The 18,425-nt window shown below is 32.9% G+C and overlaps 2 protein-coding genes across 2 annotated transcripts in view; both read left to right on the forward strand.

Moving 5' to 3' along the window:
- The window catches only part of LOC121253267 (7-methyl-GTP pyrophosphatase-like), a 48,123-nt gene that overhangs the window by 25,842 nt on the left and 3,856 nt on the right, over positions 1 to 18,425 (forward strand). The gene's annotated exons all lie outside the window — the stretch shown is intronic.
- Positions 7,447 to 12,068, forward strand: LOC121239315 (probable LRR receptor-like serine/threonine-protein kinase At3g47570). Its single transcript, XM_041136536.1, has 2 exons — positions 7,447 to 10,393; positions 11,569 to 12,068. Exons 1-2 carry the CDS (start codon positions 7,447 to 7,449, stop codon positions 11,937 to 11,939), a joined length of 3,318 nt encoding a protein of 1,105 aa, XP_040992470.1. The 3' UTR covers positions 11,940 to 12,068.

The raw sequence follows: 18,425 nt of genomic DNA on the forward strand, positions 1-18,425 counted from the left end.
CTTATTTCCAATTTTTAGTTTGAAATGTTTGAGTTTGTCATTTGTATTTATTTGTTTGCTTTTTTGGGTCGATGAGTTTGTGCTTTTTTATTTATTTATTTTGTTAGTTTGTCATTTATATTTATTTGTTTGTTGTTTTCCGTTTCAAGTTTTACGTGAGAAACAAAGTAAATTTATGAGTCTGTGTTGAAGTTGGTGTGATGATTGTGAGCACCAAATGTTCTGTTGTCATGTGTTGGTATAGCTGAAGTTGAAGTTGGTGTCACGAAATTCTGCTTGGAGAGTTTCATTGTCTGGTGCAGTTGTAGAAGTCTTAGGTTTGATTGGAGCAAGTACATGATGGGTATGAGACTTGAGTCTTATTCTTGGTCCCGTGCTATTTCTTTTTTATCAATCAAAAGAAAAAAAAAAAAAAGAAGCATGAATATGAATGTGGAAAATGCCATGGTTTTAATTTAGAGAAAAGTACATATGCCATGGTCGTTAGTTTACATTGGTATAACCAATCAATGTGAGCTTGTGGTTATGAAATCAAACTTAAAATTCATCTCTTTTGCGGGATGAATTTTGTTGACAAACACTTTCCAAATTAATTTAGAGTTGAATAGACTGTCATCAACCAAAAACCAGTCATATATGAAGATGTGTCTTTGGAGAGAGGGGCTTTCTGGGTGCAACAAGCCATGAGGGTATGTTTTGCTTAAATTCTATTATTGAGTTTCCCTTTAAGATTATATTAAATAACTTATCACATTGTTTCAAAATGCAGATTTGGTGCTTTCAAATAAGCTAGTTTTATATCATCTTGTAGAGCTGGCGATTGGATGGACTAAATACAACTGTGAGTACTATGTCGTGATTTAATTTTGTATGATTTTATGTTTATGGTTTCTTCCCCTATAATTTTTTTTATGTTATTGTCTTATGTAAATGTTCTTATTTTCATTTTCATGCCTGAATCTTTAACTTATATCTTCATTTGAGTATTTATTTTCGTTGATAATCTAAATTAGTTCTCTTCATCTTGATTGCACCCTATATTGAGAGAGATTTGTGTGGTAAAACTATCATTTGTCCCCTCTCCTTGAAGAGAGTTTATGGATTGCATGTCCATATATAGCTTGGGCATTGTTCATCTCTATTTTTGTGCTTTTTTTTTGCTTTTTGGAAAACTATTTCTGGAGAGTAAAATTCGCCGGAAATAAGTTAAATTTTGTCAATAGTACTTATTTGCAGTGAATTTTAATCGCCGCAAATAATCCATTTCCGCGACATTAGTTTTAATCGTTGAAAAAATATGGAGTCTTTTGCGGCGATTTTCAAGTTTTTGCAACGATATATATCGCCGTAATTAATTTTTCTCAACGATTTAATGGTCAATGGAAAAGCCATTTCCGTCGATTTTTTGGACAGTTGCGATGCACAAAACTCGCCGGAAATTGTTGTTTTTTTGCGGCGATTTTTGCCTATGGCTGAAATTGATCAAAGAATGCACTTTAATTTCGTCGAAAATGCAGCAGATTAAAAATCGCTAAAAATAGTTAAATGTAGCAATTAATAGAAGTATTTGCGACGATTTTGCACGCTGAAAAAAACTTGATTTCTTGTAGTGGGTAAATTATTACAATGTATTATTTCCACACATATTCAAGTGCAAAGACTAAGAAAGTTGACCACATAAGTAGATAGACGTAAGTCGTGATTCACGGATGCTGGTCTGGAGGAAAGTAGATAGACGTAAGCCGTACGTGTATCTTTACTGATTGCTCCTTTGACTTTAAGTCATCCTTAAAAATATATATACACAAATATTATCATTTGAAATATTAAATAATATTAATATAAAATTATTATTTAAATATTACATACTAAATAATGTTTACATTAAAAGAAAATTGTCCTAAATACTCATTTTTCTTATAGTGTTATTTATAAGCTTTTTCACATCTTGTGGTACTTTCTACCCTCATAGTCAAAGGTATTCAAATATGTGTAAGAGCATCCACATGCAATGCAAACGAAGTTATTTATTGTCTCTCGCTTCCAGTATGTTCGTCAGGAACAATATTAAACGACATTAATTTTAAATAGCTAGCCATTAGGTGAAAACATAAACAATAGGCCAGTAATTGCATGCAGTGGATAATTGCAAGTCACGTAGATCCAGAAGTACTAATGATCATACTTTAGTTAATAAAAAACTGTTTACCGATAAAAAAAAAAAAGTTAATAAAAAACTGTGGCGCATTAATTTAAATATTTTTTAATACTCAAAAGCTTGTTGGAAGAAGTGCATCCAGGATTATTAAACAAGCTGATTAGAAATCAAGACTAAGAAAGTTGACCATATATATATATATATATATATAAGAAAATTACAGATTTTCGGGTCCACCAAATATTAATCCTTGACTTCCAGTCTATTACAATGTATTATTTCCACACATATTCAAGTGCAAAGACTATAAGAAATTATTTGACCTATAATAGGAAAGTAGATAGACGCAAGCCGTGATTCACGGATGCTGGTCTGGACTCTGGAGGATGTCGAGGCTTCGTCTAATTTTCTTATAATTCGAAGAGGGCAGGTTTGAAGAGCGACGTAAGAATTTTTAGTTTTAAATAAAATTTTTTAATATTATTATTATTTTAAGATTTGAAAAAATTAAATTATTTATGATATTTTGTATAAAAATTTATGAAAATTATAATGATTAAATGAGATGAAATGAGAATTTTATATCTTATCCCATACCCCAAATTATCTGCCGCGTCTAACCAACTGCCGTACATAACACGATAATATTAAAAAGAGTAATTTTATTTATTATTTCAATTTTCATCATGTTTTTATTATTTACGATGTAATATTAGATGATTTGAGATTATTTATTATATTTTACTTGTGAACCTATCATCAAATACACATCATAGAATGATAAAAAAATAGATGATAAATAGATTAATTACTCTATTAAAAATGGAGTCGATCACCAAAAATCCCATTTATAGTCTTTGGCGCCGTAGCCGTGGGGTCATTTGAATGACTAATTTCAACAAAATTTTGTGATAAGAGTTATTCTATTCTTCGAGTTAGCAGCCTTAACAACACACATGACTTGTTGAGAAAAAGCAAGTCATGTGTGATGTAGAGCTGCGGATTAAATATTTTTTCTTGTGATTATAATTGCAGATGAAAAGTTAAAACAGACTACGCGTTGGCCGGAGTGGAAGGTGACCTAATAAATCACCTTCAACCATTCATCCCTGGCTAGATAGACAAAGCACTGACACACAACTTATAATATTTTTAAAAGTAGAATATTTATGTTATAAAAATATTTTTTATTAAATATATTGCATGTCTATTATTTTCTAAATAAAAATAGAAGATTTTAAAACAGCCTTACATACTTCATATCTCCATGCATTCGATCCACTTTTATATAACGTTATCAGTGTTGACTTCATGATTGTTAAAGACAAGCTTAATTATTTTAATTATATTTTAACACTTCTCGGATTAGACTACCATAAATAAATAAGTTATTAACATAAGAAATATTTAGTTTAACTGAATAACGTCGGGTAGAACCAAGATTCGAACTTTGTATTTTTACTACGATACTTTGTTAAATCATCACTTTATCGATATAATTAATTACTTAAATTACACCTTAACAATCACGAAATTAAATCTTAAATTTCGTTTAAAGATTCTAAATAATCTAATTAGTTGTATGTTCAGGAAACGTTGAATATGATAAATTATGAATCACTTATGACCATAGGTTGTATCCGACTAATTATTATGTCCAATGTTTTATAAGAAATGCCCGATCTAAAAAAAAATTATAAAAATAAACTTATAAATTAATGTGGCTAATGTGGCTCAAGTTGTGTCACATCAAATTGTAAAATTCTTTTCATAGCAATACAGATGTTTTACATTGAGTCATATTAAATTCTAAATTTATTTTTGTAAGATCTAATTAGAAAATGATAAAAGGAAAAACATTTAACAAGGCTTTTCAATGTAACGAATTTTGTGCATCAAGAAAATTAGAGAATAATTAAAGTTTTTGTAGTACGATTTCTGAAACTAAATATGTTCTTTTTCGAGGTATATTTAAAAGAAATATGGATAAATTTAATTCTTTAACATTTTATCAGTTTTTTACCTATTTTGGAAAATTTAGTTCTGCATTTTAGAAGAAAGGATTATTTTTGTAGGATACAAAATCAAAACCCAAATAATAGATTTAATTAAACATCAGCAATGACGGACCAATCTAATAATTAAGAATATGCTATCATGCCTTTTAATTTATACCACTCATTTTGCCTATTTAAATGGCTCTGCATAACTTATTAAAAAAAATTTAAAAATATATATTCATTATAAAATGGTGCCCGAAACACAAAATGAAGATGAAAATCCTAAATTTCCTCCACTATTTTATGTTTGTATTTTTAATTTTTTTAAATAAGCCACATGACCGTGCATTGTGGTGCCACATTATAAAAGAATAAAGTGAATTATATAAATTAGGAAGAATAATAGCATTACTCAATGATAAAAGACAAGTCATTTAAAAAAAAAAATGATGAAAGACAAATGACGGCTAATAGCCGGACCTATATTGACTTGCATGAACAATGGTTGACTTCACTTGATCACATATGTTAGTAGCTTAACACCCATTATAGTCCTGATCACTACTGTCATCATTTCACGGTTCTACATAATTAACATTCTCCTAATTATTCTCTCCCCTGCACTCATGGAGCTGATAGGAAATCCATTCCCTCTATTGCTATCGGGGTTTCTGTCTGGCCTTACTGCAAATTGTTGGTGAGAATTTATTAGCTTCTCGCATTTGATTTTCTATGAGTTTAGACGTGGCAATATATATATATATATATATATATATATATATATATGTACTAGGTCAAAACAACGTGCAAAACACGTTTGTCTAGTTAGATCAAACAGTTGTTTTACAAAAATAATATATTTTTTCACAAAACTTGTAAAAATAGTTGATGGCATGTATAGCTTAGAATAATATAATTAATAGAATATTACAAAGGAACTTTAACAAACAAATTAACTACTACGATCCGTACTTTAATTCTTGCTAGCACACATGCAACAAGAATTTGTTTGTTGCCCATCCTGTCCCAACATAGTAAAGTTCAAGGAAAACTGTACCAACAGGTTGGATTAGTGCTTCCTTGCCGTCCCAACATAATCGCTTCTTTTGTGATATTTGGTATTTTCGTGTGTTTTAATTAAATAATTATTTTATTTATTAGTAATATTGGTTCTCTTATTTTAAATTTAACGTGATTTTCGTTATATTATTTTGTGATAATGAAATTGTGAAATTTATTTTGATGTGGTTTCTTGATATTAATTATTATTTAATATTTAAATTGCTCTCCATTTTAATTTATTTCACTGTTGGGCTTTATTGTTTTATTTTATTATATATATATATATATATATATATATATATATATACCGATTCTTGGAAAAGAGATCAGATAGAACGCGGTACATACGTACGTGCCTTTATACTTGATCTTGACTGTTCAATTTTGCGTGGAACGTCGTATGTTGATGTGGACACAAAGTCCCAAAAATTTATTTACGGACGTGTTGGCAAAAGTTAACGGCCAGAGTTAACGGAAACAAGAAAAATTAATGGAAAAAAGTACTGTATCAGTTAGATAGACACTTATATAATAGAGAGAGATAAGATTTGCATATTTTCGATGACGAACACGTTAGGAAGAATAAGAGAAAAAGGTAAATAAAAAATACGGAATCAATCACGTACAACATATGGTTTACCTGGTTTGGTAACATGCCTATATTCACGAAGCTATACAGGATTTTATTCAAATAAAAATTAAAGATACCGTGTGGCCATACAAGGGTTTAATACAATATGTATATATATATATATATATATTTATATATAGTAAACCCTAATTATTTGGTCAGAGGATACTAATAAACCCTAGTCAGTGGGTCGGGTCAAACCAAGAGCTAAAACGGACAAAAGAAATTATCGACCCAAGTCTTCGCTCCATGACTCAAGTCTTATTGAAAATCTATCAAAATATCGTAATGCAACCTTATCGGATTTAGTCATCAAACTGAACCGTACACAAACAGAACCTATTTATAAGCTCCATACAAAGAAGCCCAACAAAACGATGGATATATGGCGTGTATATATAAGTTCTATAGCCTGGTCTCTACTCCCATGAATCACCCCCTACCCCTTTTATTATCTGTTCCTTACCATCAAGTACAACCTTGAATAACAAAATTTGCAGAGGAAAAAAATAGTCAATTGGATTACAACTATAGGATAATATCATCAATCAGGCCAACAATACATTCGCATTTCTCTTTCCGAAAGACATATTATCATTGATTTATTATTCACTTTTTTTTTATTAATTTATTATTAATTAAAAAATCCAAAATTAAAAATAGCTACCTTTCATAAAATTCCCTAAAACCAAACTGCACGCATTCGATTATTTCACATGTCAAGAGAAAAACATCACTAGTACTCATATTTCATGGGGTTATTCAAAATAAAAATAATAAAATTATAAAAAGTCCAGAAATAATACACAATGCACAATTTGGCAAAAGAGATACTTAAGTTAAGGATATCAAATTAATCTCACATGTCTAGGAAAAATTTGCACATATAGTGAGAGAATGATGTATAGTTAAAAGCGTGCATGACTCCACTAGCTTATGCCTACGAGTAGTACTACGTCATACGGCTTCAAAATTCTAAGAATCTAATCCACTAATTTGCTTTTTGAGTGTGTTTTGTAGTCAATGGAGTCAATCACCACGGGCGCACATCACACGCGTACGGCGTTTAAAAGCGTGCATGACTCCACTAGCTAATGGCTACGAGTACCACGTACGTCATACGGCTCCAAAATTCTAATCCACTAATTTGCTCTCTCGAGAAACTTGAGTGTGTTTTGGAGTCATTTATCACCGCGGGCGCACATCACACGCTTCGGCGTACAATAATATTACTATTAAATAATCAATATATATATATCGAAGTTTATTTATTTTTTATTTCGAGTCCAAAAAAATGAAAAATAAATATGGATAAATTTAATTCATTAACATTCTGTCGAATTTTTTACTATTTTGGAAATTTTCGTTCCGCATTTTAAATGACATTAATGACGAACCAACCTAATAATTAACGATAAATGACTGGTAATAGCCGGACCCATATTGACTTCCACGAGCCTTAATGGTTGACTTCACTTCCCTTATATTAGTAGCTTCACACCAACCTGTTATCATCTTCACTACTTCATTTCATGCTTCTTCATAAACATTCTCCTAATTCTCTCTCCTGCACTCTAATTCTCTCTCCAGCACTCATGGTACCGGTGCTCATAGGAAATCTGTTCTCTCTACTGCTATTGGGTTTTCTGTTTGTGCAGTACTCATGCATGTTTCAATTGATCCAATCTTTAAGCAATTTTACTGACCAATCTGCTCTCATTGCCTTCAAATCTCGACTCAGCTCTAGTCCAAATGAATCCCTCTTGGCTACCAACTGGTCTGCACCAAACTCGATCTGCCATTGGATTGGGGTCTCCTGCAGTCGACGTAGGCAAAGAGTCACCGCTTTGGACCTTTCCTACATGGGTCTCCATGGCACCATTTCTCCTTATATTGGTAACCTCTCCTTCCTAGTCTCACTTCATCTTTCTAACAATAGCTTCTATGGTTTTATTCCGCATGAGATCAGTCGTCTACATCGCTTGAGAATACTCTTGTTGGCATCCAACCAATTGGAAGGAAGCATCCCTCCTACTATTCATAATTGTCGAAAGCTTCGCAAGGTATATTTTAACAAGAACCGTCTTATTGGTGCAATTCCATCGTCCCTCGGCAATTTGTCAATGTTGGAGTTCTTGAATTTGGACTACAATAGTCTCACTGGTCCACTTCCTTTAGTCATCTTTAACATATCTTCTCTAAACTTTTTTGGTGTTACGTCTAATCACATCTTGGGAGCTCTTCCGAATGATCTTTGTAGCCACTGTCCCAATCTTAGAGGACTTTATTTCTCGTATAACAAATTTGGCGGTCAGCTCCATTCGCAATTTAATAATTGTGGGGAGCTTGCTGTTTTATCTTTGGCATATAATACATTTGAGGGGAGTATTTCAAAAGCTCTAATTGGAAATTTACAAAACCTTGAAGGCCTATATCTTGGAGGTAACAGTTTCACTGGTATCATACCTTCTACCATATGTAATTTGTCGAGGTTGCAAGAATTCAAAATTGAGGATAACCGCATCCAAGGAAGCATTTCGACTGATTTGTGGCATCTTCCGAAATTAACTACTTTGATTTTTGGAACGAATAACTTCAAAGGGTCAGTACCTCAAAAAGTCTTCAACCTTTCATCTTTACAACTTATCGACTTCCAGGAAAATTTCCTCTCTGGATATCTTCCATCACTAGATTCAGGGCAATATTCTTGCCCTAATCTTGAAGAAATTATACTTGGTGGAAACAAACTCAGTGGTCATATCCCATCCTATCTTTCGAATTGTTCCAACCTCATCACAGTAGACTTTGCTGAAAACTTATTCTCCGGACCAATTCCTAAAAGTCTTGGAAACTTAAAGTACCTCCAACATCTTTCTTTGGGTGCAAATCAGCTAATAGGCCAGGAGGCTACAGATCAAGAGCCCAATTTCATTTCATCTTTATCCAATTGTAGATCTTTGACAGTTTTAGAATTAAGCTCTAATCCATTGGATATAATAATTCCAGATTCCATTCAAAACTTTTCGGCTTCCTTTCAAACATTTCATGCAGAGAGTTGCCAAATAAGGGGTCATATTCCTATGGGAATGGGTTTTTTGATAGGTTTGATTTGGCTTGGCTTGGGAGGTAACAATTTGATTGGAAATATCCCTTTCACATTCGGTGGTTTGGAAAGATTACAAAGATTGCATCTTTACAGTAACAAGATTGAAGGATTGATTCCACAAGAGATATGCCAATTAAGGAATTTGGGAGAGCTAGATCTCTCAATCAACAGAATCTCTGGAGCCATCCCAAATTGCATTTCAAACCTCAATCTACTAGTACAGCTAAACTTGAGTTTTAATAAACTCGAATCGTCAATACCATTAAATATATGGGGCCTCGAAAATCTATTTTTCTTGGATTTGTCATCGAATTCCCTTAGTGAACATTTGTCTTCGAACATGACAAAATTGGACACTCTCGAATATCTGGATTTGTCAAGAAATGAAATTACTGGAGAAATTCCAAGTATCATTGGAGCATTTGAAAGCCTCAATTATCTTGACTTTTCAAACAACTCCTTTCAAGGAGGCATTCCGCAATCTTTTGGTAACTTAAAAGGGTTAGATATCTTAGATCTTTCTTACAACAATCTTTCTGGTGTCATTCCTAAATCTCTTGAGGCACTTCCATATCTCAAATACTTGAATTTATCTTTCAACAAGTTAGTAGGAGAGATTCCATCCGGTGGTCCTTTTGTGAACCTCACGGCGGAATCATTTTCAAGAAATAGTGCACTTTGTGGGAATCCAATTTTGGGAGTTCCACCTTGTCCAACGATTCCTACTTACCAACAATCAAAGATGAAAAATATTTTGATCAAATGTATTCTTCCTGTGATTGCGTCAATTATAACCGTGGTAATGTTGGTTTATTTGCTGAGAAGACTTCGGAAGAGAATCATGGAGATACCGACTTCACTTAATGCATTTCCTGCATTGGAACATAGAATGATATCATATCAAGAGCTTTGCCAAGGGACAAACAACTTTTGTGAAAGCAACTTGCTTGGAGTCGGAGGTTTTGGCTCTGTGTACAAAGGAATACTTTCTGACAGGACAATTGTTGCAGTAAAAGTTCTAAGTTTGCAATTGTCAGGTGCTTTCAAAAGTTTTGATGCAGAATGCAAGGTGTTATGTACGATTCGACATAGAAATCTTGTTAAGGTCATCACTACATGCACTAATCCCGAGTTTAGAGCGTTGGTGCTAGAATACATGTCGAACGGTAACCTTGAAAAATGGTTATACTCTCATAATTACTGCTTGGATCTTCTACAGAGAATTAATATTTTGGTTGATGTTGCGTCAGCCTTAGACTATCTCCACCATGGTCAATCGGAATCTATATTACATTGTGATTTGAAGCCTACAAATATCCTTTTAGATGAGGGCATGGTTGGACATGTGGGCGATTTTGGCATTGCAAAGATTTTAGTCAAAAACAAAGATGCAACATACACCAAAACTCTTGGTACCATTGGCTACATCGCATCAGGTACGTACGTACATGAATTTAATTTGGTTTTTTAATTATAAAAGGATAAATAACAGGATGCTGATCTTACAAATTTTTGGTAACAACTTGCTTGGCAATTTTCCTCATCTTAGCTAGTCTTATAGTCGATAAACTCATATGAATATGAACTAACATATATATTCATATGACACGAATCCCAAACAAATTTAACAAGGTGAATATATGTTTTCATAAGGTAGTTTTGGTCGAACATCACCTAGTATGCTATGAAAAACTCAGGTTTAGCTCCATGTGCAATTGTTTTTTAGATAAACCTATGTGGGATGCTTTTATTAGGAGGATACTCTGTTAATTTTTCCATCCATAATTAATATTAACAAAAAGCAAATCGCCCAATCAGTGACCGGCGGCTCGCTTTTTTTTTTTTTTTAAATGTGATCAGTGGCTCAATTCTGGCCATCTCACAACCACAAAGGTGGCCTTCAAGATTTTCTTAACATTTTTTTAAATGTAAGATATTTTTTCTTATAAAAATTTAATTTCCTCTTTTAAAACAATCAAACTAAAGTTTTTTTTTTTTTAAAAATAAAAAATAAAGTCTATATGTCATTGCTGCCTAGGATTAAGTTATGTGCTTTCTGTTAACGTGTATGGCTGGAAAAAGTAACGAATAGTTCTATAACTCTATTTCTAACAAAAATATACCAACGAGAATTATTTCTCAAAAAAAAAAAAAATACACAAGGTGATAAACCTAAGTATCCCATATCACAGAGACTGTTTGACCATAATTCCCTTTTAATAAAAGAACAGTGAATTTAAAAATATAGCACATCAAAGTATCAAAGAAACCATAAATATTAAACCAAGATCTATGAAAGCAAGTAAAATAATGAACACGGATTTTGGTTATTTCTCAATCACTGCTTATAAATTCCTATGATTTACCCACTCGATCTCTATCTACAAATTAATATAGTTATCTATAAATTAATATTGTAGGCTTAGCTTTTAATGCTTTACATGTCACAAAATGTTCTCTCATGCATAAAAAATATGCATTTATTTACTTATACGCATGAGTATATATACACTGATCAAGACACATGTGAATTATTACTTAATTACGTCATTTTATTAAGACACAAGTCTCTAACTTAAATGCCTTCTTGACAATTTGTGAGTATTTTTAGAATATGGATTTGAAGGGAAGGTATCCATCAAAACCGATGTCTACAGCTATGGCATAACATTGTTGGAGATGATCACGAGGAAGAAACCCACAGATGACATGTTCGCTGGAGACTTTACTTTGAGGCAGTTGGTAAATGCATCCATTCCAGATAGAATGATGGAAGTTGTGGATGAAGGTTTACTAAGAATAGAAGACGGAAGAGACACCATTGCCTTGCAAAGTATCCTTTCATCAATCTTGGACTTAGGCTTGAGGTGTTCTGAAGAATTACCAGATACAAGAATGGATATCAAAGACGTGTTGGTCAAGCTTAATAAAATCAAGTCGACTTTCTTTGAGAACAGAAACAGGGTTACTAGACATACTTGACCTTAACTAATTTGTTTCGCATGTTTTATGTCTTTTTAATATCGTGAAGTAATTATGAGTGGTATGTATGCAACATGTTTGTATCAACATTTATGCTTAAAGTAATGGCTTGAGACTCTACTCTTCTTCCATCTCCGTACACTTTTTTATTTAGCTCATTTCCTTTATTACCTTACGTAAAGCCCAGCCAGAAGGTGCACAACCAACATTCTTTTGTTTAAATTATTTTCTGTTACTCTTAGTTACCAACATTCATTTGCTTGTGAAACTTCTTTAACCAGGAGAACCTTCTTCAGATGGGTTGAAACTTGAAAGTGGTAATCTTTATGCTACCTTCTACTTCTTGTTTAATCCTATAACTCTCAGAGAACCAAACAAAGAAAAGGAATTGAATTGGAAAAGAGATTCCAAGAAAATAGCAGAGGAAATGAATCCAAATTGAATGAGAATATTGAACTTTCAAATCAGTAACAGTATGTTGGTCATGCTTAATAAAATATACAAGAATGGATATCAAAGACTTGTTGGTCAAGCTTAATAAAATCAAGTCAACTATTTTTTAGAACAGGAACAGGGCTACTAGACATACTTGACCTTAATTTGTTTCGCATGTTTTATGTCTTTTTAATATCGTGAAGTACTTATGAGTGGTATGTAACATGTTTGTGTCTTTAAATTCTGTTTCTGTTACTCTTAATTACCAACATTCATTTGCTTGTGAAACTTCTTTAACTAGGAAAACTGTCCTTAGATGTGTTGAAACTTGAAAGTGGTAATTTTTACGCTACCAGCTTCTACTTCTTGTTTAATTCCAAAATTCTCAAAGAACCAAACAAAGAAAAGGAATTGAATTCGAAAGGAATCCAAATTGAATGAGAATAATGACTATTGATCAATTTCTTATTTCCAAGTGACAAAGCAAAAAACAGAGAGAGAGAGAGCACCGACTTGAGAAGAATGAGAAAATGGTCCTTTTATTCAAAGAATCAAAATCTATCAAAGTACTTTTATTGGGAGATTGTTAGAGATTGTGTTGTTAAAATCACAGGGATGAGATTCTCAATTTGTCAAAACCGATGGATCTGACTTGAGAATACTTATAAAATAGATGGAGCTCACCACCTTTTCTCCCAATGGGTTGTAACAAAAAATTTCAAATCGGAACATAATTACTAGTTGGAAAATGGAAAATATAGTACTAATGTCAAATATGTCTACTAAATGTGTCCACTGATATTTTTTTTTTCTTAATGGTTAAAGAAGTGACTTGGGGTGAATTTGGTCCGGTTCGGTCCGGTCTGTCCTAAGGAGGTTTTGTGGACCAGACTGGACCAGACCAATTTGGTCCAGGGTTTTCTCACCTTGGACCAGACCGAATAGGCATAAGGACCGGTCCGGTCCGGTCCTATGCGGTCCAACCCTATACTAGATGGACCAATAGCCCAACCTTATTCTTCTATTTTTTTGGCCCAATAGCGAAAGCCCACTAACATTTTATCCAATTTGAAGCAAAAAAATACAACTTATAAAGCCACCCACAAAATGCTTATAAAAAAAATGCAAGTTACAAAGCTCTTCACCGATAGTCTAAAAAGGAATAAATTACAAAGCAATATGCTAACTAAATTACAGTGAATAAATTTAAATAAAAGGTTTTACTACAAAAAATAAATTTTATCTATATCCATCATAAACTTCAAAAAAGGAATAACTACTTGATTTTCTTACTACTAATCTATTCAAACAATTTAAACAAGGTTAAAACTAAAAATTATACTAGATAATGAAAGAAAATTGAAAAAACATTCCCAAGCAAATTTGACTTCTAAAAGAAAGAAAGAAAAAAAAAACCATTCCCAAGCATAGATAATAAAAACTAAAAATTATTCAGGTCCCAAATAACTAAAAAATTTAAAGCTCTAAATACAAATTACAATTTACATCAATACAAATTATACAATTATTCTCCTGGCAGCTCCTAAGTCCTAGCTTCCTACATCTTTTGGCTTGGCATACTTTTCAGTTTTCACAATACGCTATAAAGTGTAAACAAATGAATTATTAGCAAATAGCAAAAATCAAAATTGAAAACTAACGAGCTAAAATACAATTCACCTCATTAACTTGTATTGGTTGTAGACATTGTATTTGAAGCCTCCATAGAATTGTCACCATCCCGAACAAGTTCTATAAAATAAAGAAACAAAACAAATTATATAAATTTAAATAACATATAGTATTATAGATCATAAAAGTTATAAAATGAAGTACTTATAAAAAAAAAAGTTATAAAATGAAGTAAGAAACATACCCAACTGCCTCTCAAAATCCTCCACCTCATTCATTAAAGTCCTAAGGTTGATTGGAGTAGAAGAAGAACGAAGTCAATTCTGTGTACAAATGAGAGCCTCAACCATAATCGAAGATAAATTACTTCGAAAATGATCAAGGACACGACCCGCCGTGCTAAATGTAGATTCAGAGGCCACTCTAGATACCGGTATTGCGAATATATCTCATGCAACTTTTGAAAGTACACGATATCTAACTGAATTAACCTTCCACTAAATAAGAATGTCAAAACTTGAGAATGCCTCCTCACAACTTTCAGCTAGGTATCTATCAACCTCATTCTAGCTCCCCAAAGTGTTTTCTGACTGTAACCGTTCGTTGAATATGGTCATTCTTTCTGCCATCCTATCAACTCTACCACTACCACTGCCATCTGTAGAATTTACTTCTTCAGGTGGGGGAATTGTGCGTTGCGGTTGTAGATCAGAATTGTTGCCTCCCTCATTATCAGCGTATGCCTCATACATGCAGATTAAAGCATTTTTAACCTTCCAACTCAAATCAACAGCTTTTGTGGGATCATTGGCATACATGCATTCTAATGCAAAATTAAAATATCGCATCTTATACCGAAGATCAAGAATAATCCCTACAAACAACAACATATTCATATTATCTAAGTCGCCTCAATATTTGTCAAATTTTTTCTTCATATTTATGGCCATTAATCCCACCACGGGGCTTCCTATTTCACACTCCACTTCAATTACATAAGATATTTTAACTAACTCCAGAAAAAATGAGTTGCAAGTTACATATTCATTCCTCGAAAAAGATAAAGTTGCATCATGAAATAGTTCAAGAAACCTTACAAACAACTTTACCTTCTCTCAATCGTTATTATTGGGAGGCCCTAACTTCTTTGATGTTCTCCTATTCACCACATCACCAATTTGATCATCATCATCTCCAACACTACTAAGGAATCCCGAATCTTCTTCTTCCAACCGTTCAAAATCTTTTCAAAATTTTAAAACCCCTTCCAACATAAGATAGGTGGAGTTCCACCTAGTCGGTACATCTAAATAAATACCAGTTTTGCTTGCAGTTTCTTCAAACCCAATACATTTCTTAAATGTAGTCCACCTTTGAGGTGAGGACTTAACATATTTCACAATACATCTCCCTTTCACAATAGGCTCATCAAATTCCTTCAACCCCTCTCAGACAATGAAGTTTAGGATGTGGGCACAACACCGAACATGCAAGAATTCATGTTCCAAAACAGTGTCCTTCCTATACTTGGTTTTTTTCTTCAAATAAGAAACTGCTCAGTTATTAGAACTTACATTATCAAGTGTGATTGCAAGTACTTTCGGTCTCCCCCAATTATGCAAGCACATCTCTATGGCCCTATCAAGTGTATCACCCTTGTGATTCTCAACCAAACAAAAAAAAAGAATTCTTTTGTGTAGTTTCCAATTATCATCAATAAAGTGTGCCATGAGACACATATAGTTGAAGTTTTGCATGGATGTCCATGTATCCGTGGTGAGGGAAACTCGTTGCCCTTGAAGAGTACTTATTAACTTACTTTTTTCTTTTATATACACACTAAAGTAATCATTCGCAACCGTAACACGGGATGAAATCCCTACCCACTTAGGGCAAACAATGAGTATAAACTTTTTGAAACCCTCACTTTCAACGAACCTAAAGGGTAACTCATCAAGAATAATCATTTCTGCTAAGACTTGTCTGCAAGCCTCAACACTAAATGATATGGGCACAAATCCTCCACTATCACTTCCTACACCCGCCTTCCAATCGAGAGTAGTTTGAGACTTATCTGTCTGTCTCAATGGACATTTCTTACATTGTTTTTCAATATGATACTTCATGGACTTTGTACCATTGGTTTTCATATCACATGCATACGAAGCACCACAATAATTACATGCAACCCTAGGTTTACTTGGATCACCTTTTGGTATTATTGTAAAGTGATCCCAAACCATTGACCTATGTCTACCACTATCACTCAGTTTAGTATTAGCACTTACATTGGGTGGAAATGGAGGAATGTCTTGTCCATGTGTAGCCTGTGTTGACTCTACATCATCTGTAGTAGAATCATGTGGAATCAATTATGGAATAGTGTCCATCTAGAAAAGAAAGAAAGGGAATTAAATGAAAATAACATACTGACTTGGCAAAATAATTGCCAATGATAACCCATTTTGGCTACAAAATAATCAATAATGCTGATCTATAAATAATTTTGATGCATCATGTTGGCTCGTAATTAATATGATTTGGACAAATGAGCCTGCCACCCAACCAGCCAGCAGGCCGCAAACATATATACTCAAATCATGGGATCCAAGGGGTGAATTACATACGTACAGATATTGTTTGTTTAGAATTAATTGATCATTTGTAGGCTTATATTAATAAATCCAATCCCAAATAGCATATTTAAATTTGAACCATTAACTTCATTTTTAATTTTTTTTATATATACTCTTAAGAATTCTAAAAATATGATAAAAAAAAAATATATGATGCACCACAAATTAATTAATACACACATGACGCACAAAAAATTGGATATATATTTCAAGTTGAATTTTCCTGTTCTTCGTCATTTGTCGGCCTCCAATACTAGAAGTTTAGAACTAGAAGAGTAAAGTTGACGTTTTATTTAAATAAAAACAGTACATCCAGAGGATCAGAACGGATCGGTTTTTTTCTTCCAATATTGCACCCAAATTTATATTGTTAATCTCATATATAAGTAATTCTTATAAATCAGTACTCCTAAAATTACAAGTAGATGAAATGAAACTAACATACCGAGAGTGAGGCATTGAGGCAGCACCGGACCGGTTGAGTGGGGCAGATTACAGAGACTAGAGAGACAGAGACAGAGACGAGGTCACGGACTCACGAGACCAGTGACTCAGTGAGGCAAAGACGACTCAGACGAGGGACTGTCAGCTGGAATTTTCAGGGGACCCAACGGAGGGGCTGGGCTGCTGGAGAGGAGGGTTGTCGCTCGGCTGCTAGGGTTTTCGAATTGGGACTTTAGTTTTCAGAAAACTGGGGATGTGTGGCCCGTGGGGTGAGGGGTGGGAGGTAACTGGGGGAAGTGGGGGTGACAAAACGGTGCCGTTTAAGTAAGCTTTAGTTTTTATTTAAAAAAAAAAAAAAAAAAGGTTACGTGAAACGACACCATTTCACGCAACCAGTGAATACATTTCATCCGGCTGGGACTTAAACGGCACCGTTTAAGTCCAATTTTGTACTTAACGGCGCCGTTTGATGTTTGGCAGATTTGATGTGTTTTTAACTTGTGATTTTTTTATCTTTTCGGCACATAAATTAATTAAAAAAATTATTTAAATTAGTAAAATTAATTAAACTATTTAATGGTGATTATTCTTTTAACTCATTAAAAAAATAATTAATGATAATATTATATATTATACTCTAATAGTGATACTAATAATATATGTTATATATTATGGAATATATATTATATATTATATAATAAGACATTGATATTAAATTATGGACTATACTATACTAAATTACTGATAGTAAATTAGTAATATATGCTCGTAGAGTCATAGTGAATCAGTGATATAGTCATTACTCATTACTCATTACTCATTAGTCATAGTATTAGTGGTATTGATACTATATATAGACTTGTAGAGTTGTAGTTATAATAACTTATAGACTTACATTGATTTAGCTATAAATTTGGTTTAGTTATAATTATATTGATGATGTTAATTGTTACTTTATTACTAACTTAGAGCATGTCAATGTATTATAATTTATGATAGTTCTAACTTATAAGTTAAAATGCATAATGAGTTAATCTTGTAGATGTTTAGTAATTAGTTAGTGGTGAATTGATAATAGGTTAATTGGACCATGGGATAGGTTAAATGAAAATTACATAATTTATTATACAATTATTATATAAAATTTAAAATTTTATTTTATTTTTTTCCGTCGGTCCGGTCCGGACCGAAGACCGAAAACCCTATTTTGTGAGGACCGAAACCTAGAGTGCCTATTTTCGGTCCGGTCCGGACTGTACCGGTCTGTCCGATCAGTTTTCTCGGTCCGAACATGCCAACTTACAATCCTAGAAGTGACTATTAGTGAATTTATATTTTT

Source organism: Juglans microcarpa x Juglans regia, chromosome 1D (genome assembly GCF_004785595.1).
Source record: "Juglans microcarpa x Juglans regia isolate MS1-56 chromosome 1D, Jm3101_v1.0, whole genome shotgun sequence".
In the NCBI taxonomy this organism is placed as follows: Eukaryota; Viridiplantae; Streptophyta; class Magnoliopsida; order Fagales; family Juglandaceae; genus Juglans; species Juglans microcarpa x Juglans regia.